The sequence below is a fragment of the Cimex lectularius genome, unplaced genomic scaffold, assembly GCF_000648675.2.
Source record: "Cimex lectularius strain Harlan isolate CLEC.00 unplaced genomic scaffold, Clec_2.1 scaffold111, whole genome shotgun sequence".
Taxonomy (NCBI): Eukaryota; Metazoa; Arthropoda; class Insecta; order Hemiptera; family Cimicidae; genus Cimex; species Cimex lectularius.
In genome coordinates, this window is record NW_019392681.1 from 626,721 (window position 1) to 654,108 (window position 27,388).

Sequence of the window (27,388 nt, forward strand, 5' to 3'; positions counted from 1 at the left end):
ACCGAACAAGTTAAAGATGCCATCAACTGCCATCTCAATATCAATGAACAATTATATAAACTAAAAAAAAGTTTTGTTAAGAATTGTACGGTACGGCAAAAGTGTAAAATAAACGGATAAGAACGAAGGGGGTAAACATCCGATCCATTAAAATAATAAAAATAATGACATCTAGTGGGGGTCGGTGGGTGGACACAAAGGTTTAGGCGTTGACACGGCGCTCATCACTGTAAGGTAAAGGTCCCGGGTTCGAATCCAGCGGCCCTGCATTCTAATCCGATATACAATTTTTTTTCTCTCAAAAACACCGGCAGCCTGAGTGTTGCTAACCCTCATAAAAAATCTAGAATGCGAATAGGTCTCATCAGTCTAAACCATAATAAACAACAACCTTCCAACTTGTCTTCGATTTATTCAAAGTGAACGTATCATTCTGACTGTAAAACATATTTTGGTCAACTGTCGCATTTTGCAACCCTTCAGGAAAAGGCTCAACTTTTGAGTGATTTAAAAGAGTTACTACCCTGTGTTTGTTTCGGAGAGCACTTTTCGGCTTCCTTAAATTTATTGGAATTTATAATAAAGATTTAGGCCAATTCCCAAATTTTATTCCTTTGAACTTTTTTAACTTTGTTTGACAGTGTTTGAATGACAGTTCTACGTGCAAGATTTCTTTTGAGGCTTCCGGAGCGGAGAAACGAAAGAAAATAAAAATACAAATTGCGGGGTAATAAACTACAATGCCCAAAATCGCCATTTAAATAAGGTTGCTCCCTTCCTCCAAAAAAGAGGTCATTGCCAATTCCTCACATATTTTCCATCTCTCATTTTTCTTATTACTAGTGCTGCTCAACCTTCCACTAGTTCCTAATTCAATATTGCGTATATGTTCACATTCATGTAGTTGCAAAATACACCCGCGCACGCCTATAAATACATTCAAACATAAGGATAGTCACCGTAGGTTTTTTTAATATTCCAGTCTCCTACCATTTCCTTCCTTTCATATTGCAAACTTAACCTAGAATACTTTGGCGGGTCTGAGAGATATATTCCGTCCACAAAGTCGAACTCATTTAGAAAAAAAAGTATTATGGTATTATCTGGTATTATTATCAGGTATGTTTTGTGGTGACCCTTCCTCCAAGTAGTGAGCACCGCTTCGTTCTTTTGCCGATAAGGAAATTGCCAATGGCTATGACTGTGACCAATCCTCAAGCGGGTCGAAATTATTATACAATTTTTTAAAGATTCACCATGGTTTCATTGTGGTTTGAATCTTTTACATGTCATCCAGCAAGTTTCCCGATTATACCTACTAATTTTTGCAGCCCTTATTTTACATCCACTGGGCTACTTGGAATCTCCGGGTCATATAGCATAGTTGCTCTTTCGGCAACTTGAACTACTCTTTCATTCCCGATGACGGTGACCTCGCGATTGTTTTGTTTCAGTGTGATTACTTTTTCAAATATATCCTGGATAAATGGATCAATTATTTGTCATTTTTGATTTTTAATATTAAAAACCTCTGAAAGATTTCCTTTTGACTACTTTTGATTGATTTTTTTAAACGAGGATATTTCAACTACTTACGAGGTTATATGAATTCTTGGGGTGCCGGTGTTTGAGAAGAAAAAAAACAACATTTGTAAGTATGTCCCGGACCTTTACCTTACAATGATCAGCGCTGTACCGAACAGCTGCGGCATCGACGCCCTATTTTGTTTGTTTAATATTTCTGTTATAACAGGAAAATTGAGAAATTTTTTAGAGAGGCTCGTTCTTATTGTTTCATGCTGTTGTAAACACTTCACCTTTTGGCACGCGATAACCCGCTGAGATGCCAGAAGGAAGCCGTTCTGCGGTGGACAGTGTTCATTTTGGTTTCTATTCAGACGCAAACTTTTCTTTTCAGGACGTACGTCTTAAAATTCCCCATAAATAGAAAATAAAAGGTCATCAACGTCAAATTCATGATGTAGGTGCCGCGGGATTTAAACGTAGTTTTACGTGATGGGCATAATCTCACGGTTTCAAATGGAACATCAGGGAACCACAAAACGGTTTTAACGTACCACATAATACGTATGGTCTTCGAGTAGGATAACGAGACAAGCTTGCAGAAATAGACATGAGAAGTCAATGAACAATATAAAAACAAATAAAAACAGGCCGGATGGAATAAAATACATTTACGGTCTGTATATAGAATTAACGTATGAACTAAAATGAGAACTGCCTGGATTCTCAAAGATTTAAACTAAAGAAATGCTGGTACAGTTAACATTAATCTAGAAATAAACGGTCTTTTTTCTCTTTTGGTTAGTCACCCACACTCCTAACATAAATAACAATATAAATAACTGATTATTCACAGATTTTATTCCCCTTGCATATCTGAATTAGCAGTCAAACCAAAGAACTTTCCTCGAAATACCTACCGTAAAATTTATCGCTTAGAAACTGTAGGACTTTCTTACAGATTAAAACACAACGTTAAAATCGTAAAGGCCAAAGTACAAATATTTTTGACTTCAGCACTTTTTAAAAAATATTTATTTTTTTTAATAAACCCACTTTCTACAAATTGAGCAATTTCAGCGATACGTGTGCAAAATTAGGAGAGTATTGCACAATTTTGCTCGTCGCGTTCCGGAAATGAAATAAGCTCAAAGTCAACTTTCTGATTATCACCTCAGATAACTCGGTTTTATTGTCGTCGTTAAAAAATGATAAGTTTTTTCTTTATGACTGACATGTAGATTTTAGACAAACGTATCATGACCGTTTTTAGATTATATGCCTCATTGTCGACGTACTTCAAAATGTTTTAACAATTTTTGCAAAATGGGAGTTTGACTTTTTTTCGAATTGTGACCGTTTTATTGTTGGGATGTCTAAAAAATGTGGTTTATTAATTGTTAATAAATAAACAATTGGCTTTATTTTTGGAGAGATAAAAAAGAAGGAAATTCTATATGTCAACTTACATTATCTATTTTATGCTTGTTTGTTGCTGGTTTATGTTGTAAAAAAAATGAAAAAAATTTTTAATTTTTTTTTCTTTTTTAAAGGTAAATTAAATGATTCATTATAATTAAACTACTGGTTAACTAGTCTGAATATTATTGGACGTGTTTTTTCTTTCACTAATTTATTAACTGTGAAACTTGATCCTAGCTGATCAAACATGATTGAGATCAACAATTTCCTAAATTACCCTGCGAATCTATGATCTCTTGAAAGAAGTTCAAAACTTTTCGACAGCTCCGTCAGACTATTTAACTTTATAATATTTCAGGATAATAGGACGAAAAAAATGCCTTGGTAATAAAATCGTTAATAGTTTTACACTCCCGAGATGGATTGTAGAGTAGTAATTACGTAGTAAGAGATTTTTCTTCCAATGGAGGAGGATAGGCGGAAGAGGGTGATCAATCCCGATCATACCGCTGGCGATCTATCATCTATCCTCAGACAGCTCAGCTTGGTAATGCACGTCTAAAACAATATTTTCCTACTTTGAGCAGGGAATCCATAAAAAGGGGGCATTCGTACAAATACTTGTTACACCCTCTCGCACAGAAACTAGGTCAACCAGGACGTTCGAGCTCTCTTCCTCCCGATTGATTCCCAGTGAGGAGGAATAAACGACGTCTTGCATGATTGAGACGTCCGATTGTCTAAAAAGAACATGAGAGTGGGAAATGTAGCAGGGGAATCAGGACAGAGGTGACCATGCTCTTACCAACCAGGGACCAATTGACCAAGGTCACTGCATGAACGGGTACGCTGCAGAGATTAGACGTTTCAATTTATATTCCTTTGTGATAAATTTATACGATTGTTTTGATAAAGTTGCGATAAGGAAAATACATTTAAAAAAACAAAACTAATTGTTTTTATGAGTTTGTTTTTCCTGTATACAGGATATATTCATTAAAAGCAACTGACTCAAAGCATAATATTAATAATACTCGTTAGTAGAGTAGAATGTTAAGTTCTAGTTTGCTGTAGTATTGGGCCTAAATGATGTGCATGAGTATGAGGAGATAAGAGAAGCTGGGAGGGAAACAAAAAGACTATGACAGAAGTGCCACAAAGGAACAAAATGTGCATTTATTTGTTTATGAAACTGGAGGTTCCTTTTTGAATAAAAATGGAGAGGAAGGGAGGACCACTTACCCGACGAACTTTTTGATGAATCTGTATACAGGATCGAGGGCTGGTGATTGCCCTGAGGCGAGCACCGCCGCCGACATGGCCTCCCGATCAGCGACTGTCAGGAGCAGATGGACAAAGGGAGATTTTCGCAGCCAGGTATCGACCCGGGCAGCCGCACTAACTGGCCCCGCCTTACCCTAGTCGCCTAACTGTTGCTGCACCGATAGCCAATGTACGTGGACCGCGGAAGGACTATGTACGCCATGGACGGCGATTTTCAGCAATGAGAAGAAACAGGGCAAGGTTTTTTTCTTCAGCTGTTGTTCAGCTGTTCGTACTATGCTGTAGCCCCGGGGAGCGGTTGACGCATGCTCTGATGGACCGGTTCTTGCGAACAAACTGTCAATTACAGAAAGGCAACATTCGAAAGGACTAAAATAATACATATTAGCACTGACAGGAAATCGCTGAAAGTTAAAACTTCGTTTTTAAACCTGACACGATTTTGGCAGAAGCACTTGGTCAAATTTGAACCCATAATTTTCTTTAAGTTCGTGGGGTCTACAAATAATTCAACAAATTTGGAAATATTAAATAGATATATAAACAAAATCAATCAACTTCTAAAAATCAAATCTATCAACTTTTAAAAATTTTCCCTATTTTCAATTGTTTTAGGGTTAAACAATCTCTTATTGTGTGACCAACAAACGCCTGATTTTGGTTTGTAATGGAAACAAATAAAAGTTTATAACAAAAGCAAAACACGACAAGATTTTGATAAATACACTGCTCCAAGTTACCTATGCATTATGCTATTATACATAAAAATGGACCATTTAAATCTTGGATATGGATCTTTCGGTCATAGATGTGAAATCAAATCATACCATTGGTCATTCAATGAAAACCTGCATAATTTTTGTGACTACGCTCCAAATTATGAGCACATGAATCAAGTTCAGTGTACTTGAGAAGTACGATGGTATTTTAATGGTACGAATTGTAAATAGTTGGGTAGTGTATTTGTGTAATTTTTTGTACTTCAACAGAAAATTATTTTATTACTCTACTTGACAATCATTTTGCCATAGATCTGAATATGATCTTACCAATTGACATCTAATTTTTTTAAATTTACGTACACTGAGTATTTGACCACCATATAATTTTACACCAGAAGTACTATTTTCGTTGTTATTTCAAGCCACAATAAATGCTAAAAATTCTCGTTTCCAACTGCAAATGTTTGGCCATTGCAATGTGGATTGTACGAACCAAGTGTGCTAAAGGAAGCCCAGAAAAATACGAAATATATTTTTTAGACACTGACAAAAAATTAGTTTATTACCAAATCTATTATTATCAATGATCGTTATTGAAATCATTTGGCAATAGATCTAAATCAAATCCTACTATTTGCCATCCAATATTTTTTTCTTTCATAATCTACATGATCAAATTATGGAGTATTTGCATTATCAAATTCACCCAATATTATTTTTTTCTTATTATTATTAATTATTTCAATCCACAATTAATAAAAATGTCAAATTTCATATTGTAAATATTTGTCAATTATACTTGCGGATTGTAAGAACCAGTTGTTAAAAAGAAAATTTCAGAAAAATATAAGATGCATTGTTGGACAGTTATTATTGATACTGTTTGGCCATGATCTGAATCAAATTATGTGCAATTTGATGACAATGAATTTATGAAGGTTGAAGATTTACTGTGCTATCCATGTTGGTAAAAGAAATACAAGAAAAATACTAAATCTATGATTCTGAACGATGTTGATATCTTTCGGCCATTGGTCTGAATCAATTCGTACCACTGTCATCCAATATGTTTTTCTAGATAAATTTGTCGCCAATTTATGGAACATTTGCCATGTGCTAGTATCAAAAATTACACCAGAAGTATTATTTTCATGGGTATTTCAATTCACAATAAATGATAAAAATTCACTTTCCATATGTACCATTATGTGGCCATTGTACTTGTGGATTGTACGAACCTAGTTGTTAAAAGAAAATTCCAGAAAAATGCTTAATCAATTTTTTGGACACCGACAGACAATTATTTTATTACTAAATCTACGATTATGAAAGTTATTAATATCCAAATCCTATCATTTGTCGTCATCCACTTTATTTTTGCATACATCAACTTTGTGATCAAATTATGGATTATTTAAGATAAATATCAAATAATTAAATTTACACCAGAAGTAATCACGGGTATTTTAATCTACAATAAATCGTAATAACGCAAGTCAGCTCTTTCAATCTTGTTGATTTGGGTGCACGTGCTATTTTGTCGTGTGTTCAACATAAACACAACAAGAGTATGGAATTCTTATGTGGTACTAAGAAGAGCAGGAATATATTAACGATGTAGAAAAAACATAAACACCACTATGTGCGGGCTTCGCCCATACATGAATTTGCTTATGATCGTATTGGAGGGGCTTAACGATGAATCATCAACACATAAACTATATTTTCAATCAAGCACAAGGAATGAAACAAACTAAGTTAAGTGTGGTATTACCATTTTCTTTTTTTTTTAAGATGCATATAAGGACTGGAAGGGATATGAATGGTTATGAATCATGTCCCAACTTGATCTCGGGACTTTCAAAGTTTCAACGGGCTCCAACGTTGGTGAATGGAAGAGACTCAATCATAATGCAAGGACTCATATTTCGTTGGTGACGTGGCTGATATTGCTGAAATTGGACTTTTGTTTTGTCATTACCTTTTTCCAACAACAATATTTCCTTAAGTTATAAGAATAAACGAATGTTTAGCAAATCAAGATTACTTTGAGATAACCAATTCAAGTTGTAAGTTTGTTTTGTCTAATAACATTACTAACAAAGGCTGACCGAACAATGGTTTGTAAAGTTGTGTAAAGAGAAAGCCACACTGCTTAAAGTCTTAAACAGTCTAAGATTTTTATCCTCACTGAGCTTTTTATTGGAATTTGGACGACTTTTGACACAAACAGCTAGGAAATTTTATTAGACGACGTGTCTCCTACCTGGCCTGTTGCATTTCAGAAACAATTCCACCTCATGATCCCGCGCAGGTGAATAACTCGTGGATACCAAGAAGCAAACCTTAAAATACAATCGATAACTGACTCTTTCGATAGAGTAGGCGAGGACAGGTAACAATTTGTTTTGGCCCGAGATTCTCCTTGGAGACGCAGCCGAGACCCGGAAAACTCTTCGATTCGTCAACCGGTCGAATTCGGTCTGGAAAACGGTTAACTTATCGCTCATCAAAAAATACACATCCGGAAGTGGGCTGTGAACTGAATAAAGAAGAAAAAAACAATAATTTTATCAGTGGCCATAAATTTACAGCGGTTGGCGTAGAAAGAAAAGTCGAGAAATATTCACAAACATTTTCTGAAGTTACGACAGTAACTAAAAGTTTCGAATGATGTGATAATTAAATCAAAAACCAAATTTATGACTATTAAATAAAGATATTTTGTTTTCCATATTTTATGTTCCTTTTGTAAATAAAATTAGTTTTAATTCTTGAAAAGTGTATTCCAATGATCCTGTCTATTGGTCCGATGTTGAAAATTTAACAGCCTGAAGTAGTTACGACCCTTCGGCTCCCCTGGTGGTTAACTACATTTTTGGGTTTAATTATCGTGGCTCGTCCGCATGCATTTGCAAATTTCACGTCTAGCACATGCAGAAGTCCGCACCACGATTTAAATGAACAATGCCGCCTCTCTGGAACTATTAGAAAAAGTAAACAGGCTGTAAAATTCTGAACGGACAAGACAATAAAATAAGTGGCATAAAAATTTATCACGATTTGATTATGTAACGTTTGTATGAATTGGCCAAGACAGAAAAAACCCACAACATTTCACACAGGCAAGGCAAATATTAGATTATTTTGATATTGGTTTTGTGACTTTTTTGAACCACCCTGTATATACACTATTAAAAGCAAGGAGGTGGGTTTAGTGGCAGAGCTGCAACCTATGGTTTTTCAGCGTTACTTCGTGGATCGCGTGTTTGTCGTGTTCAGTGTGAGGTGGCACGCGAGCCTTAAAAAAACGATTTTAACACAGCAAGAACGGGGTTGGTGACGTCTTAACTTGGGAGAGATTGATTCCACTAATCAAAACTTGACGAAGTGTAAGGTTGAGGGCTTAACAATGTTGAAAAGAAGGACGGTTTTTCGTTATTTTGACGGAGTTAACAGGCCTCTGTCTGCAGTTCAGATTAGCTGGGATTATGGATATGTGTGTGTGTGTGTATGTGCGTGCAAGTACAAGTAATTCCTTGGCTTAAAGTCCAAGTGTATGTGTTAGCTCTCTGAGTGTCATAGACCTGAGGGAGCGTTTTTAGTAGTGGGTATGTATGAGTATGTAAGTTTTTGGCGTATGATAGCCCTATGTGAGGGTGGTTGATTGTAGGTTCGTGTTAGTTCTGAATAGGTATGCGTGATAGCTCTTGAGAGAGTGTTAGATCTTGTGGTTTGTTTGTGTGCGTAATAATCTGGGGGGGGGGTTTGTGTGATTGTGTGGAGTTTGGCGTGTGTTTGCTCTGGAAGATTGTTTTCTGTGAGCGTAAGTAGAAGTAATTCCTGTCATGGGATTAACGTTTAATGTGTTAGATTGGGGCCGGGGCGGAGGTTTCTTCCCACATGTTCATTTGATAACAAGTTCGCTTCGTACGTAAATTTTTTCCGGTGGCTAATGCGGAAACGCAAAAAAAAAGATGTGTTAGATCTTTGGGAGAGTGCTGGTTTATGGCCTGTGCTGTGAGTGTGGTTGTTTGTGTGTGTAAGTTAAGAGCTTACGACACTACACTATACATTTCTCTTCTTCTTTCTAAACCCAATTCCCTTTTCTTGTCCTACAGTCGATGGCTTCACTCCTTCCCTCAGCCCACTCACCCCAGCCAAGCCCCCTTCTTCACCCCTGTCCATCACTTCTAGTATTCCTCAAGGTTCCAGTATATCTGCCTCCATCTTTCGTTGTTAAATCAAAGATCATCGTTATATCCTAAAATACTGCACTCATCACCAACCTCTACGCAAATGACTTCCAGATCTATCTTTCCTTTTCACCTAATGACCTTCAAATCTCTATCACACAAATCCATCTGACAAAAACCAAGGATCATCCTTGATCAAACTTATCCTGGAAACCCTAAACTACCCCCGTAAACTCATTAATTCCTTCCTTGTGCTTCCCCATTTCGATTATGCCGTTTGACCTACGGTGGATTCACCAGCGAGCTTGTTAACAGACTCAAGAGAATGATGAACTGCTTTATTCAGTTTAAATTTATCTCCTCAAAAGAGATCTCATGTATGTCTAATTTGTATCATGGTTTGAAATGGCTGTACCCATCCTATCGCAGGCTTCCTTGGCTCTTTTATCTATTTCTTCAACACTTATAAATTGTTGTATTTGGCGCGTTGTATTCCACTACCTGTGGAATTCCCTCCCTCATTCCATTCCCTCAACGGTTTTCATTTTTAAGTCCCTCTTTTTGATTACCTACTGTCCTTTTAAGTTAACCCCGAGGATTAATTTTCTTTTATTTCGGTACGTTTAATTTACGTTAATTCCCCCTCTTATTAATTTATTTTTAAGATATTACATTTAAACCTCTATTTATATATTCATTTTTTCATATGTGCCAAACTTTGTACTGTAATAATAGCACGTGCCTGTTTGGGTTTGCGCTGTGTAAGTGCTTGCTTGTATGAGTGTGTTACGTTTTGGGAGGTTATATCTATTGAGTGTTTGTGGGATTGAGATAATTATTTGCGTGAGTATGTACGTGTTTGGGTATTTATTTCTTAGCTCCGTGAGAGGGGGTTTGTTGGTAGGTATGTGTGAGTGTGTAGGTGTTTGGTATGCGCTAGCGTTTTATGTTTGCTTCCTTATTTAGCGGTACTCCCTATCTCTCTCTTTATTTCTTTCTACGTATATATCTGCCTACTAGCTGTTGTACTTGTATTAATTGAGTAAGTCTCCCTGCCTTCTTTGTATCTCTCACACACTTTTGAAAAATCAAGTCAATAGGGGAAAACTTCTTTTATCTCTTTGATTGTATCCTTCTCCACCCTTCCCTTAAATTTCAAAGAAATGCCACGAGGCAAATAAAATAATATCGTTTTGTACTGGTTAAAATAAAACATAGTGAGGCAGGTCTTCTACTTTTGACGGCAGGGTCCCGTACGAAATTACATTCAGACGCTATCGGGCGAAGCACGCGAAACTGTACTTCACTTCGAACTTGCATACCGGCCTCAATTGCCTAGGGGAAAACATTAGGCGACAAGAGTTTTGAGGCTAAGCGATATTAATACCGACATTTGTGTCTCCTTGGCCAAAAAACAGGCAAATTATACCCTTAACTAGATGAAGGTTGCGTAAAGCATGGCATTTTAGACTAATTGGACATTTTGGGAGGAAAAATAATAAGCGTTTTATTACCAAGATACGACTAATACTCTTTATAAATGATAAACAATTGAATTACATAGAACGTTTAGTTGTTACGGCTTCAATAATTGGTCTATTTGTGGTACCTAAGAAAATTAAAATTGTATAAACGAAATCCTTGGCGAAAGGTCGAACCTAATTTGCCTGAACTTGAAAACAACACCTTAGGCAATAATCCTTTGTTTAATATGACATCACTTACACTCAAATACTTTCTCTAGGAATCTACAATGCCTTTCAATATGCCTTGCCAATTAAGGCAAAGTTTAAAGGCAGTGCTGTAACTTCTTGTGACCTGGGTGGGATCAACACCCGAGCTTTTGAAAATCAGCCGACTGGGCGGAATCAAACGTTTAAGACCGTTTGAAAAGCACGTTCTCGAAGCATGCGGCCACGGGAACCGCAGACTTCCAGCCCACGCGGAACGTGAAAGGCTTGGGTGTCGTTTGTTGTACCGGGCCAAGGTTTCTTCCGTCTGCAAAGTCGTAGGCGACTGTCGCGCACCTCCAACAACGATCCGATGTGACGACGGAATGCGGAAACGTCGGATACATTTTTTCCAGGCACACATGCACACACGTTCGCCTTTATTTGTCCGCCTCGACGGAAAATTAAAAACCTGGATTAAATATCAATAAGACCACGGACTCAATTCTTTTCCTGAATATTTAATTAGACCTTTCTGTGAACCTGTGAATATTGAACAGCAAGGAAATTCAACACAAATTAATAACACAGACACAAAAGTTATAAATTGAACAACAGGATTCCAGCGTAGGATGTACACTCTAAGCATTTTTATATTTGACGTGGGCCTTGTTAAGCCCCCGCAAAAGTATATCTACTACTGAGAACGATCGAAATATCTCTTGTCTATTTCTAGCGATAATCAGTTTGAGTTAATTATTGAAAATTGATCCTTAAATATAAAGTCCATGCATATCGTTTGAACATACCAAGAATGTTTATCATAAATAAACGTTCATGACCAAACCTATAGTGAATGGGGAAGATTATAATGCAAGATTTATCACAAATAAACAAAAATGAACCTTGGAAAGGGGAAAGATATTAACAAATAAGAACATTTAGTTAATTATAACGTGACGAATTATAATTACACAATGCAACTCTCACCCAGACCTATAACACAAACTCACGGCAGTGCCAAATAGGCAAATTTTAGCTCGAATAATCTCTGATGAAATGTCTTGCGTTTATTAATGTATTTATTTTTCATCAATCGAAATAATTAGTTGTTGGAATATATGAACCATAAACGGTCGATCGGTTGCGTAACATTCACGCCATTTCAATTGAAATTAAATGTTAAACGTAACATTAATAGTTATTATTTTAATGAAAACGCTTGTTAATAGAAATATTTTTAAGGATCATAAAGATAGATAGATAGATAGATAGATAGATAGATAGATAGATAGATAGATAGATAGATAGATAGATAGATAGATAGATAGATAGAGAGAGAGAGAGAGAGAGAGAGAGAGAGAGAGAGAGAGAGAGAGAGAGAGATTTTTGGCGAGTGAGTGCGACAGAAAGGGAGATAAAAAGAGAAGGAAAGAAAGAGAGTGAGGCAGAGAAATCGACAAGAGGATTTTAAAAGAGTGAGTGCGAGAGAAAGGAAAGGAGGGATGAAGGGCGATAAAAAGAGAAAGAAAGAAAGAAAGAATGAGAGAGAGAGAGAAAGAGTAGAAAGAGTCAGTAAGTAAGAAAGAAAAAGAAAGATAGAGAGAGAAAGAACTATCTGTAAAGAGAGAGGTCGAGAGAAAGAGAGAGGGAGGGAGAGGGAGAGAGGGAGAGAGAGAAGAGTTCCTCACTGAAGATGGCGCAATACCGAAACGCGTAAAATAACAAACCATCGTCTAGACAGACCCAATAAGTGACCCTATGCCGGTTTAGCGTGAACATGCTATTAAATTATTAATATATTAATATTAAACTTTAAAACTTAAAATGAGATTCAAGCGGTTTGCAAAGAACTCAACACGACCAGTAATTTAAATGATAAAAATGTCGATCAACGAAAATATACAAACAGTATGCAAGTATTGGATTTCAAGTGGGCAAACCAAAATCTATGTAATCTGACCGGTTTTTGCTTGTTTCAGGACCCAGTAAAGTTCTAAAAAAAACCGAACTGGAAAAGGAAATTCTACACGTACAATGTTGTTTTCCGTTTTATAGTTTTTGATATCTACCAGGGGAAACGTAATCGATGCATCAGTGAACCTTGGAAGAACAAATATAGACGATACCCATGGATTTTCTCGCGTGCACTGTCGTTTCCCATTTTCTAATTCGTGCAGGGCAAAAACCAAACGGCAAGTTGGGTTCGTTTCCAGGCAAACCACTTTACTTAACCCTTAAGAGACAGTATCTGGGTAAAATCGAATAATCGTCAGTAATGAAAACCCATTCAACATTCATTAAATTTATATATTTCACCGCTCAACGCCAAGTACTCGATAAAACTGATTCCACCGAGTAGATGATGCAAATGTAAATCATAATTTATTGTATCGCAAATCAGAAAAGGAAGATGAAAGTTATTTTTCAAAAGTGGAATTTCTTTTAAACAAGTGAGCATATTAAAATGTCATTAAGCAAATAAAGAAGAGATTAAATGCCTAAACAAATGGGGAAATTGGAGAGCTTAAGTATGAGTAACTTTCATTATATAAATTAGTATAAAAATAAAAATTACAAACTCTCTGTAGTACATTTTCCTTATTCGAGACGTTTAAGAATATCTAAAAGAAATTAAATTGAAAACCTATTAGCTTTATATATATGTTGTTCCCAGCCTGATAAATTTTAATTATATAATTATTTAATTTTATAATGTCTCTACATGTACATTTATATATTTACTTCTCGTATTAGTCACGCTGGCGGATCTGACCCAGCGCAGCACTTGGGAATTTATTTGACATTAATTTATATTATTATTTTATATTATAAAGTCAAGTATTATAAAGTACCCAACGGGTACTTGTGTTAAAAATTAAATTATTTATTTTTTTATCTGTGCTAATCTCTCTCTCTTTCTCTCTCTCTCTCTTTCTCTCTCTCTCTCTCTTCTCTCTCTCTCGCTAATTGTAAGAGAGGTCATTCGCGACTAAAACTTGCGATTTTTTTTTAAATAAAACGATATTCATTCTTCTCTTTCTCTCTCTCTCTCTCTCTCTCTCTCTCTCTCTCATTCATTCTCTCTCTCTCTCTCACTCTCTCTCTCTCTCTCTCTCTCTTGCTAATTGTAAGTGAGGTCAATCGCGACTTAAACTTGCACTTTTTTTTAAAAATAAAACGATATTCATTGTTTTATTCACTCTCTCTCTCTCTTTCTTGCTAATTGTAAGAGAGGTCGTTCGCGACTTAAACTTGCGATTTTTTTAAAATAAAACGATATTCATTTTTTATTTTCTCTCTCTCTCTCTCTCTCTCTCTCTCTCTCTCTCTCTCACTCACTCACACTCTCGCTAATTGTAAGAGAGGTCGTTCACGACCTAAATTTGCGTTTTTTTAAATAAATAAAATGATATTCATTTATTTATACTCTCTCTCCCACAAAAGTGATATACACAAATTAAAACCAATTACGTTCAAGGAATTAAAAATTGGTAACTCAATTCTGATACAGTGAGAATATGCAGAACAAAATGATCGGTAACGATGAAATAATCTTTAATTATTAACTTTTTGTAATAAATTAATTTGGATTTTCGTTTTACTGTTATTAAAGTTAATGATAATTACAATTTAATTTTTAAAAATAAATACAAGTTCTGTGCCGAACAATTTCTGTATTGCTTATTGGAAACATGTAAGAATATCTAAAAAATTAAATTGAATTTATATATTGATAATAATATAAAAAAGTTGTATTGTAACAATTATGCTATTTATTTTAGCATAACGTCCACTGATGTTGGATGATTTAACATTTCAAATTTAAAATCGTCTGTGACAAAGACGGTCATTTTAAAATATGACGCAATTAGTAAAACCCAAAAACTCTGACAAGGATCAGATAAAATTGTATTTGACTTTTCTAGATGATAAAAATATAATAATATTTTTAAAAAATTGAATCAATAATATAATACATCGTTATAATTTATATAACGAGGTAAATGACCTAATTGTGGATCGTTAAAGGACCATTTTTTTAAAAAAAAGGATCAACATTACTGGCACGCGAGCTTTTGCGATAATATCTCCCATGGAATTTTCGGTTTTCCTACGACAATTTCAATTATTTTGATCATTCGAGGTTTGTAAACAATAGAAATCCCGCGACGCGTATTTGCGACTTTTTGACGAATGGGCAAAACATCTAAATTTAGAAATGTTTAATTATCTCGTCCGATGATACGCGACGATCGAAATGTTTTCAATCATACCATTTAGCGTAGGGGCCTGGCTATTTTCCCCGTTGGTTTCTTTTTTTTTTAACGCAAGCTAAAACGAATGGCTTATGAATGAATGAAATGGTTGAAAACAAAAAGACAAACAAGTACGGCCAACAAGTATGCAACTCGGCTCTTTTAAAGAAAAACAAATTTACAAACATATATATAAAAACACAATTAGTTTTTCTGTGTTTGTGCAAATTATAAAGTTAGAAGACGATAATTGGAAAAATAAATAAATTAAAAAAAATACAATCAAACGTGCAACCGAGTATAAAAAAAAATTAAATTAACTATTTCCCTTTCCCACTCACTCATGATCACAAAACACATATAACAACAAAAAATAAATCACATATTTGCTTTATCGATAAAGGTTACAACTCTTATCTTCAGGGAGACTTTTCAAACTACAATTCCCAAGGTAAAAAGAAAGAAAGAAAGACATTTATGATGAATGTGATACAAGAATTGTAACCTTTCTAAACGGGATTTTTTCTGTCAAATATTATTCCATAAATATGATTTTTTTTTCAATTTTCTTACAGTATATTTGTTTATGTTAATTTTTTTTTTTTAAATTTGGGATAATACTTGAAACTCCAAGACTTCCTAAAACCAAACGAATGGCCCGTGAAAATGAAACATTTTATAATTTCCTGATAGTCTGAACAAATTGTCACTGTTTGAATTAGCGAAAATTAATTTTAGCCGAGTAGTAAAATTGGTCTGGCTTATTGAATACTGTACGTATGTATAGAAATACCGGAGTTCCGTATGACCGGGTGAAGGTCGGCTGTCTGTCTATTCTCGTTTGTTAGGTCTGACAGACGAGTCACTTAATTTTAGTCGTTGGCCAGGGTTATAAGCAGGGCGAGGACGAGAATCCTCTTAGTTAAAATTAGACACAAGACTAAATCGCAAATGTCTGCAGACTGAATCTGTGCCTTGTCTCACCTTACTTCCCTGACCAACACTAAAGACGAAATGACAGGTCTGTCAGACCAAAATTATAAGCAGACAAGGATGATGTAAACAAGCCCAAAAATCTCAAGAAGAATGAATTTTTTGTCTTTTTTTTACAATATTTACAATATAAAGTATTTTTTTATTTGAATTTTATGAATTTAAATTAAATTTATTAGGGGCCTTGGTGTTAAGTTTAAATAATTAATATTTTAACGAAGTATTCTGCGTTCAGAACCTAAAATTTATGACAGCAGATTATAATGAAATAAAATTTGGGGAATAATATTTGACAAAAAGTTGACCCATAATGACTATCAAAGTTACAAAGAAAACAGTAAAGAAAAATGAAACGAGAAGCGATATATATACAGTTTTAAAAAATAATGATTTGTGGGGTTATTTCAATCCGTAAAAACAGTAAACGTTTCAAGAAAAATTTACCAAGATATTCAAATTTTGATTTTTTTGTCTGACTTTTTTGTTCGCGCTCACCTGGGTTGCGGAAGATCCAAGGCCGCTGTGGCCAGGGCCCGCGCGAGGCCGCGCAAACTACACAATAACAAACAACAAACATATCAATCGAAACGGGCAGAAAGGCCCAGGGCGGATCCGCAAATTCATCCGCCAGCTAAACTTTAAAATTATATATAAATAAAACAACAAGACCTGGAAAAAGCTCCTTAAGGGTATTTAAAAAAAAGGCCAATCTAGCTCTGAATCTCCAGATATATGAACTCTTGACTACTTTCGATAAAATTATTTGAAGCAGTTTTCAATACATATTCTCCAAGAAGACAAACAAGATGATATCTTATTTAACAGTTTTTTTATTACTATTTATTTTGTAATTAATACTCTATGAGGAAAGAAAATCTTACTCCCATTATTCGTAGAAAAGTCCAACCTTGTCTGTATAAAATATCAAATACAGAATACAAGCTTTATTCAAAACATTTACAAATAATTACATATGAGTGCCAGTTAATGTTATAACTTCCTGCTTGAAAATATTTTTTTTTAAAGAGATCAACAAAACAAAAGTTAATTTAAGTTCTTGGTTGAGGTGAAAAAGTTAGTGACATGAACAGGATTCGAACCCACGACCTTCGGTGCCTCAACCCGACCTACAAACTTTCGAATTTGCCCTCTTTTTGCCATTTTTCGTGTAATCAGGATTCGATTCTCAGCGACTTACGATGTGGCCGCGGGGTGCTGATAGTGAAGTGATGCTTCTGTACGTTATTTATTAATCCATTTATATTTGGTCTAATTGACCATATTAATTTTTTACGAGGGTTCGCAACAGCAGGGGTTATATCAACTCTCGGGGTGCCGGTATTTAAAAAAAAGGCCCATTTGTAAGTATGTCGCATTCGAACCCGGGACCTTTCTCTTACAGTGATGAGCGTCGTGTCAACGCCTAAACCGTTGCGGCCACCGACGCCCCGATCATCTTAATTATTTTAATTAATTATTCTTTTTTATGTAAGGTCTAGGTTGAGATGAAAAAGTTAGTGTCACGAGCGGGATTCGAACCCACGGCCTTCGGCTCAATACGCCGCTGCTCTAACCACTTGAGCTATCGTGACTTCGAACCACTCGGACACCAGCTCCTCCTCCCAACCTATAGCCTTTCGAATTTGCTCTCTTTTTACCATTTTTTCAAATGTCGCGTACTCACTCAGGATTCGATTGAAATAATTAATAGACCACTAAACATAAATGGGTTAAGGGTTACAAAGTAAAAGTTACTTTAATGTATTAATAACCATCCCTTAAAAACCCTAAGCCGTGGGCGAGGTTAAAGAGTTCACTCCTCTATGCTTCTACTCGAAGTCCATCCAAGACATAATCCCAAATTTGTCGTACTAACTGATAACTGCTTAGCTTCCATCGCACAAGAAATTCATTGTGAGGCGTTTTACGTGGTGTAAACTAATGTTGTGTCAATGTGCAAGTCTAAAATGCGGGTGTAGCGAAATGATGAGGTCACCAGCCGGAAAAAACGTATTTTACGTAATTTGTAACGAGGGGATCATTAACTCCAAGAGTGGCAAGCGTACGAAAGCATTGGTCTGACCACTACTTTGCAATTTGTTTACTGGGGACAGTATAGTTTCTGTTCAGTAGAATTGCTGTCTGCTAATTTACCTTTATTCACTCTATCCCTTTATGGGCGGTGAAAGTTAGCTTACTGTCATGTATTACCCCAAGGTACTTAACAATAGCAGACCAAGGTATTATCTGGTCCCCGAAGTCGATGCCGATCCTCCACAGGCCTGCGCTTTGAAAATAGGATAGACTCCGTTTTTGTGAGAATTGTTTTTGTCGATTTGTTACAGGACAAATGACATGGCCTTTGTAAGTCTGCTGGCTACCATATCACTCTCCAGGACGAAGTGTAGATGGCAAAGTCATCAGCGTGCAAGACCAGTCTAAAAAATTTAGATCTTGGCATTGCATTGAAAAATATAAGACAAAGAACAGGTCCTATTACAGATCCCTGTGGGACACAAGCAGAACCCTGCCTGTATAAACAATCTTCCTTGTTAACACTGGTTTGCAGTATTAGAATTATCGACCACTTTTTCACTTACGGTCACCCTGGATCAAGATATTGTCTTGAAAAAGAAAGCAAATTTAGTTACTACTACTCCCAAGCTTTCGACCTATTTTAAGGTCATCATCGGAGGAAACAACCTTAAATATGTCTACAGATTGACAAAATTAAGTTTTTACAAGCGATCTCAAATGTCTTTGAAAACCGATTTAGTGCCAACATTGCCAAAAATTGTTATAGTCAATCTGTAGACATATTTTTTAAGGTTGTTTTGCCCTGATGATGACCTTAAAATAGGTCGAAAGCTTGGCAGTAATAACTAAATTTGCTTTCTTCTTCAAGACCATATCTTGATCCAGAGTGTTCGTAAAACTGGTTTATAATAAGAAAAGGCGGACAAGATAAACATTAAAATTGGTAACCTACTAAATTCCCCTAAATAATGTTTAATGGAAAAAAACTTGCAAAAGTTTGTGAATTTTAAGTCAACGAATAAAGAATATTGCCGCTAAACGATATTTATGATTCAACAAAATAAAAACGGTGATCGAGCATCCTAAACAGTATAGTCATACACGTCCAACAATTATTTTTACTTTTTAGATTGTTTGATGAACCCTAGTCTGCCTACACTTGTTCATCAGTGATTGGTCTGAGTGTTATTTTGTCAATCAAACGATAAAACAAGAGTATGTTTCAAGCCAAAGAATAATACTGCAACTATATAAACGAAAGCTGTTTATGCCCATAAAGAGAAAAACACAAGGAGAATATATCCAAGGCGGCATTTGGTGACCTGTTATTCAGCGGAAGCATAAGATGGTGCCTTTTCTCCGAAACACCCCAGAAAATCTCAAATTTCGAAATATTTCCTTCAACTATAAAAAAAGGAAGATATATCACTGAATGATGTCCGAGAGACTTGTTCAGCATCCCACATGCTAGTCGTATCAAGCGACAGTAAAACAAAATATTGTTCAGTGGGAGACGAAAAGTTGATTCTGTAAACTTCCATCTATGGATTCCGTTGCGTTCACAGGGAAAAGTCGATCGAACCAGCAAAACATTTGACTTTTAAACTTTTTGAAAGGGTAAGTATGAAAAGGGTAATGCTATTTTCACGTCAACTTTGGCCACAACGTTGTAATCGTAAAAACAAAATATTGTGAGGTGCCTTCACCTTTATCTTAGCCTGACTATTCTGAAGATTTTTTTTACCATTTTCTTATGTTCTTATCCTTTTGCACATTTCTTCTTATTCAGTGGTTGATCCATGCGGTTTTTGGTAAATTATTGAATAAAAAAGATACAGATTACCTAATACTTTCTCGAAATTCTACAAAATCGTATAAGCCTGACAGGCAAAGCCAATCTAGACTACCGACCATAACTAATTTCAGGTGAATTTGGACACAACTATATGAAAATTTTACAATCTATGAAGGATTAATACAGAATTCAAGTCCGAATGGTCATTTAACTCGAGAATAGACAGAGCACAATGATCGGTGTCGATAAATCATACGACAGAAAGAAGTCAGTGCGAGTTTCCATAGAATTTTCCATATCCATACTTCCATGATTAACTTCCTCTATCGTTTTTGGTTGCTCATAATTTTCTTTGAAAATACTTTAGATATAGTGACATCGGCCTGGTCATTTCTAGAACAAAATTATGCTCTCAGAGATGTGATTTGATAGTGATTCGAGGCATCAACGTGCTATTGAAACATATGATTTTATCCTAACTCTTCATAGGTTTCTTATAAAATTTAACTACGGCGTAACAACAATTCTGGATTAGAGGGCCATCATGTCGAAAGGAAGCTATCATAAAAATTTTTAAAAAACACACCCTTATTGTTGGCAGACGTTAATATTTCATACGTGAAGTCTTTGCATAGTGCAGAGATTATTGCGGAAGGTATACATCACAAAACGCACAGTAATGCATTTTAAACGCGAGCACATTGTACAGACTAATGAAATTTAAACGAAAAAAAAAAATCCGCCTGATAGGTGAAACCAGAGAGAATAGGTAGAACATGATGTTCGGACACGATTAAGGTGTTTAAAAACAAAATTATGATTAAAACAGTTGAATCTAGATGCTATGAACTAAACACTTATACAAGGCGCTGTATTCATTCATACTGCATGCAAGAGTGTATGGACGTTGAACTTGAAGATAAGCAGACCTCGATGAAACTAAATAAAACCAAGAGCCAAGAGTAAATGTTGATGCCTAGAGAATAATGATATACCACAAGAAGACAATCGTACACACCCATATTATGCACGACTCAATGCAGACATAACCTAGCAAAAGAAAAAACTTAGGGAAAAAATTGTAGCAACAAAGGTCAATGACCTAATACTTCTAAGAGTATTAGGTCATTGTGTGGTGAGTCGATTGCACTGAACTAGGAACTAAGAAGGTACAATAAGCCAGAAGGCTGCAGTTCCTGGGGAGTACAAACCCCGCTTCCTAGTTAGTACCCTCATTACCATACTATCAAGACGAACTGAGAAGTTGAAAACTAAATAGAAATAGGAGCCAAGTTCAAATTTTCCTAAATGCAGATGCCTTATGAGGAGGTAATGACATACCACAATAAGAAAATCATATACAAGGCATTGCATGGTAAATTTAGACTCTGGTCAAGTTTGTATCGAATCGAACTTACAGTTAAGCCGACCATTAAGAACTTAAAAGTTATAAAATACATAAAAACAAGAGCCAAGACTAAATTCCGTTGAATGTAGATGCCTCCTGAGACGAGAAAATTTTATACAAGGCACTACATGATGCATTTATGCGAGCAAGTCTGTATCGACATTGAACATAAAGGCAGATAACAAGGAATTGGGGAGTTGAAAATTACATAAAAACAAGAGCCAAAATTAAATTCTGTTGAATGCAGATGCCTCGTGAGGTATTGACATACCACAGTAAGAAAATCTTTTGCAATGCACTGCATTCGAATTCACACTATAATTTACACTATATGCAAGTCTGTATGATATCGAACAAAAAGGCAGATAACAATGAATTGAGGAGTTGAAAATTACATAAAAACAAGAGCCAAGATTATACTCTGCTGATTGTCGATGTTCATGAGGTAAAACAATTAAAAGTCACACTGCGATTCATGATACATTTATACAGTCTGCTAGTCTGTATAAACATCGAATTTAAAGACAGACAATGATATCTGGGATGTTCGAACAACACAAAAAAAAAACAATGGCCATGTCTTTATCCAATCGAATTCAGATGGATATAGCATACAGCAGCAAGCAAATCTTATTTTCGTACGGAGATTCAGAATGAAATATAAACCAAGGAATGAACTCGATCAAATTGTAAAGACATCGTAAATAAATCGGTGGAAAATCAAGTTTATCTGCCCATTGACATCAAAACCAATATCTGACTGATCCAAACATAAATCATTGCCAATGGTCCCGCATTTCGGGGTAGCAGTGATGATTTAGAGGTCTGGTGTATCGGATGACAGCGCAACAAAGGAATATCACTCTTGGCCAAAGCCAATTTTATTTCAGTGGTAAATAGACGACAAATCACCATATGGCCGTCCTATTGAGATGAATAATGAGATGGTTAGGGATGTAATTTGTGAATAGAACCATCCTTTTAACTATCATAATGAGCTTTTGACACAAAGAAGTATCAAATCATTGAATTTTTATAGTGCCCCCTAAAAGGTCTAATGAACCTCCAACCAATTGTCAGTAGTGACTATATAGTCAGGACTTTTCCAAAACTATTCTAAGCATTTAGTAGAATTAAGAAGGAATCGTAGTTTCAGTCGAGAACCGAACTGGTCAAATCAATCAAATGCTGTTTCCCAATGCAGTTATCAGGGAAAAGCGACAATGGCAATCAAGTCTTTTTATTTGGTCAGGACGCGGCGAAAATTTTACGATTTGGCTCGGATGCCCTATGCCGGCCAGCATATTCATCCTGCAGTCAAATAAACAAGTTCAGTTAAAGAATATAAATAAAGACAGTCATGCTGGAATTTTTTGATAAAAAATCCGAAAAGAAAGACGGCAGGAAGTTATCTGTAGAAAAACAGACAATGCGTCATGGGATGAATAATTAACTGTTTAAAAAAATAATCGAATAAGTTTTTTTATAATAGAAAACAAAAACAAAATCAGTCTTTCTGATCGATAACAGATGTTCTTTTTATCGAACCAACTTGCTGGAAACATAAATATAATATTCCAACTTTTTAACTTATAGGATGATCGAACTGCTGAAAGATATTGAAAGAATAAGCAGACCAATTGACAATTAAACAATGCATTTAATTCCAAAGTTGTTCACGTAAATTAATTTTCTTATATTGGAGATTGATATAGTCAAAGTTGATATCAAAGGTAATATCTACCTATAGGTAGCTATAACACATACTTAGAAAATTAACAAGTATTCGATGATGATAATAAACTTCACGCACTTTTTAAAACCAAAAATTTGAAAAAAAAAAAAATACCAGGCTTATAAGAACAAGCCATGACAACCCAGAGGTTTTAGGGAACCTGCAAGGTAGAAATAAAGTTCTTACCTTGTAAAATCTTAAAAAAATTTATTCATTCGAAAATAACCAGGGTAATGAAATGGTCTAAAAGCACAATTGACAAGAATTTAAAGAGATCAGATATTAAGTTATTCAATTAAACGATCAGGCAACAAATTACAAAACCGATGAGTTCCAACTATGTACACGAGAGAATAAGTTCAAGAACGGTAAACAACCATGCGGGATACAAAATGTGTACAGGGTGAGGTGACACAGACCAATTTTAGGTTTTGTTCCGAAGGTCTAGTAGCATTTGAAACTTTTCCTGCAAGTGTAATTCAAAACTGGGCGAGTCTTGAGCCAAAATAAAAATATACACCCAGGCTTCAATATCATTTGATTATTGCATCAGGTCACCTTGGACTCTACTCTATTAAAAACTTAAAATAACACGTACAATTTAATTTATAAAAGTGGTCATTTTCTTATAATATGTCATTCTTTATAATCATTTATACCAATTCACCAAATTTGATTAATTAAATCACAATGGTGGGACAAATTTATCAAAGACTTTTATGTTAAATTTTAAACTTTTTTGGGTCAATATCTTACAAGAAATTTATTGACTTGATATCAACAATTGTCAAATTGGCTAAAGAATTGATCGAGAAGGCTAAAATGTTATGTATAATTATTTTGAAAGAAAATTGCCTGAACTAATACAAAAAAGTTTGACAATCATTACTTTACCAATACTAATGACATGACCAATAATATCCCATTGATTTATAAGATTGCTCGTTATTTTGTTAAAATGTTCTGAATGGTTATCTCCATTTTTATACTTGCTTTTTTTGTTTTCAATAATAAAAAAATAATATTTGAAATGGTAAGTAAACTGCTTCAAATAGATGCTGCTTTAGATGTGCAGATGTAAAAACAACCATGGACTCTGGAGATTCAGCCTTAATTCAATTAGGTAATGTTACAAGGAGGCACATATAATCTAAATAGGTCCTAGAATGATGCAGTGTTCAATATAATACATAAAATATGAAAAAATAAACCGAACGAGAAAGAAGAAGAATAATTAAAAAAAAATAAAAAGTGAATTTTAGACTTAAATTTGGTTTTATGTTGTTTTCAAGCAAAGCGAAATGGCTTTAAAAGTAAAAAAATAAGCAAGTAATTCTAAAAGAAGTAGCTATTCCAACTCAAAAAAAAAAATGCATAAAACTTAAACAAAATTGAATTAAAAAATAAGTAAATAAAATGACTGACCTTTCTGGATCTTCACCAGAAGGAGGCTCTTCTGGCGATGCAGTTACTTCCTGGAGGGATTCAAGAAGAGCTGCAGTCGGTGCAGGTATGTTATCGGGCAAGTGTTCGGAAGAGATGACACTTCCTATATCTACAGAAGAAGAGGGGACTGAAGAAACTTGAGAGAAAGTCTGTGAAGCAGGTGTCGCATGACTGTAGCTCGGTGGCGGCTGTTGCTGCATCGGCATACTCGACAAGGTCTGCGACATTGGCTGTTGGATCTGCTGCTGCGCCGGCATAGACATCGGCAGGGAGTATTGGACAGATGTCTGCACAGGCGGAGTCTGAGGCATATTCGGCACCTGCATCTGTTGCGACAGCGATGAAAACGTTTGCAAAGGTGGAAGGTTCGACGATTGCATCGACACTTGGGCGACACTGCTGTTTTGAGACATCGGTGGTAACATACCACCTTGGGACGTTATCAAAGGAGTATTTTGAGGCGGGATGTTTGTATTGGTGTAGTACTGCGGCTGGAGATGCGGCTGCGATTGTATATTCATAATCGGCTGAGGCTGCATGTTAGTCATCATAGGCGATTGCTGGAAGCTTTGCATCTGAGGGTGCATCGCTTGCATCATCGGCTGGGTACTCGATTGCGTCGCCACAGTCGGCTGCGACATCGGCAGAGCTTGCGAATAAGCCCCCTGCAAAACTTGCTGCTGTGGCATTTGCTGCATCGGCTGTGTCATCTGTTGCTGCATCGGAATCTGTTGCATATGAACTTGTTGCACAGGCTGAAGCGGTGGTTGCATTGTCTGCTGTGGCATCTGTTGTTGCATCATCTGCTGCGGCTGCTGCTGCTGTTGGATAGGCTGACTGTACTGTTGCTGTTGCATAGGCTGCTGTGGCTGTTGTTGCGGTTGCGACTGTTGAAACTGTGGCTGATGCATCTGGGGCATCTGCTGCATTGGCTGTTGCTGTTGGATCATAGGCTGTTGTTGATGCGTCTGGATAGGCTGTTGTTGTTGCTGCTGCTGGGACGGTTGTTGTGTCGTTTGTTGTTGTGAAGACGGTTGTTGTTGCTGTTGCTGCTGTTGTTGTGGCGGTTGCTGCTGCTGCTGCGGTTGTTGTTGTGGTTGTTGTTGTTGTTGTTGTACAGGGATAGCGTTGGCCAATACCTGTTGTATCTGTTGCGGTTGTAAGCTCTGGTGTTGATTCGAATTGGCTAATATCTGTTGCATATGCACTTGTGATAAACTCTGAGACTGTTGTGTCACCTGGGGTTGCTGTTGCGGCGCGTTGACCACTCCGCTCTGCATCTGCATGCTGTTCTGCAAAGATTGGCCGGGCGAGACGGAGGTGTAGGCCGCCGGGAGCGTAGACGGTGTGTTAATCGGCAATTGTTGGTTGCCGACCAACTGTCCGTTATCCGTCGCCTGCATCGTCACCGATGTCGAATTCGACGAGACTTGCTCTTTATTATGATTCGAAGAAGGAATTATCTGTGGCTGTTGTTGTTGTGGTAGTGGTGGCTGTTGTGATTCTTCAACTAAATTATTAATACTCACACCGCCACCAGCTGTTGTTGTCGTCGACGTGTTATTACTATCCGTATTATTAAACTCCGTAGAAATTTGTTCACTATCACTTTTGACTTGGTTTTGTGCGATGTTGTGATCTAAATAGTCCATACAGACCCAACGGCCGCGTTTGAACGGTTCAGTACTTTCGATTTTAACGACTTTAAACCTTTCCGTGCGTGGAGCAGGAGGATGCATGTCTCTCATCTCCGGATCATGTTTGGTACTCACGACACCTAAATTAATCACACTTTCTGTCACTTCGACACGTAAATCCGTATTAGCACTCGATTCACTGACGTCCGAATGGTTCGAGGGATTTTCACTGTTTTCCGGCGTCGCCAATATCGCGAGGCCGTACTGCGAACTGGTCGGGATGACGGGAGCAGAGACTAACGAGGAGGACGCGTTGAAAAACACGTCGTCTTTGGAAAACGTATCCTCGGAATAACTCGGCGTCTCATTCTCCAAATCCGTTATACGAGAATTGTCCACCACTTCTGAGATGTCTTCCGTGTGCGATTCGTCTAGATCGTCTGCCGAATCGTCACCACCGTCATTGCTCGTCCTCGAGCCGACTGTCACACTAGTGATCTGAAACGAAGTTTTCTTCCTCGGTGTCGACGTCGATAAAGAGTTGGGTTGCCCAATCGCCTTCTCGGTTTCCGTGATTCGCAACGTCTCGCTTGTCGTCCGCTGTACAGAGTTGTTCAACTTGCTTTTATCTGAATTTTTCGAAGATATAACACCTGCACTGTCAGCCATGATAGTCCGACTAACTTTAAATAAAGCTAACCACTCCACGTTTTCGAGCCATCTCGAATGGCCCAATTTGCCCGCTCAGACGGCAAATTCGATTTAGTCGCCTCGTTAACTATCCACATACACGGCACTCGGATATTAAGCTATTTTTAATGCAAATAAGACGAGGAGATTGGCTTCAGTCTCCATTGCCTCGGCCTTGAGTGAATTAAGACACCCTACAATAATATAACCTACCCGCCGACCAAAGCCGTACCAATTCCCGTATCATCGGAACAAAAACGTACAAATTTTCACCCTTTTTTTTAAAAATGGCTACACACTAAATAAATTAATACATAGAACGGGGTTTTCTCTGCTGAAAATCAAATTACAGACGAAAAATGGAAAAAATTTGCTTTGTCTGCTCAAGCGCTGCTGCCGTTTATCTCTAGCACACTGTTGGCGGAAGAGGGAAATATTTTCAATTCAAACTAACAAGCAACCAATCCGGCCAATCTTATCTTTTTAATCATAAATATTTTCAATCACCATTATCTTCACGCTTTTCTGTATTTCGATAGATTATTAATAAAAAACTATTGAATTTGATTG

At 36.4% G+C, this 27,388-nt stretch overlaps 1 protein-coding gene across 2 annotated transcripts in view; it reads right to left on the reverse strand.

Moving 5' to 3' along the window:
* Positions 1–27,029, reverse strand: part of LOC106668629 (protein bunched, class 2/F/G isoform-like) — a 56,297-nt gene extending 29,268 nt beyond the window's left edge. Inside the window, exons 1-2 of one of the 2 annotated variants that reach the window (XM_014397556.2) lie at positions 24,471–27,029; positions 16,566–16,622 (exon numbers count right to left, since the gene is read on the reverse strand). In XM_014397556.2, coding sequence (XP_014253042.1) covers positions 16,566–16,622; positions 24,471–26,797 — 2,384 coding nt within the window. In that variant the 5' untranslated portion in view covers positions 26,798–27,029. The remainder of the gene's footprint in view (positions 1–16,565; positions 16,623–24,470) is intronic. The other variant, XM_014397558.2, reaches the window with a different exon arrangement.
* Between the last annotated feature and the right edge of the window lie 359 nt (positions 27,030–27,388).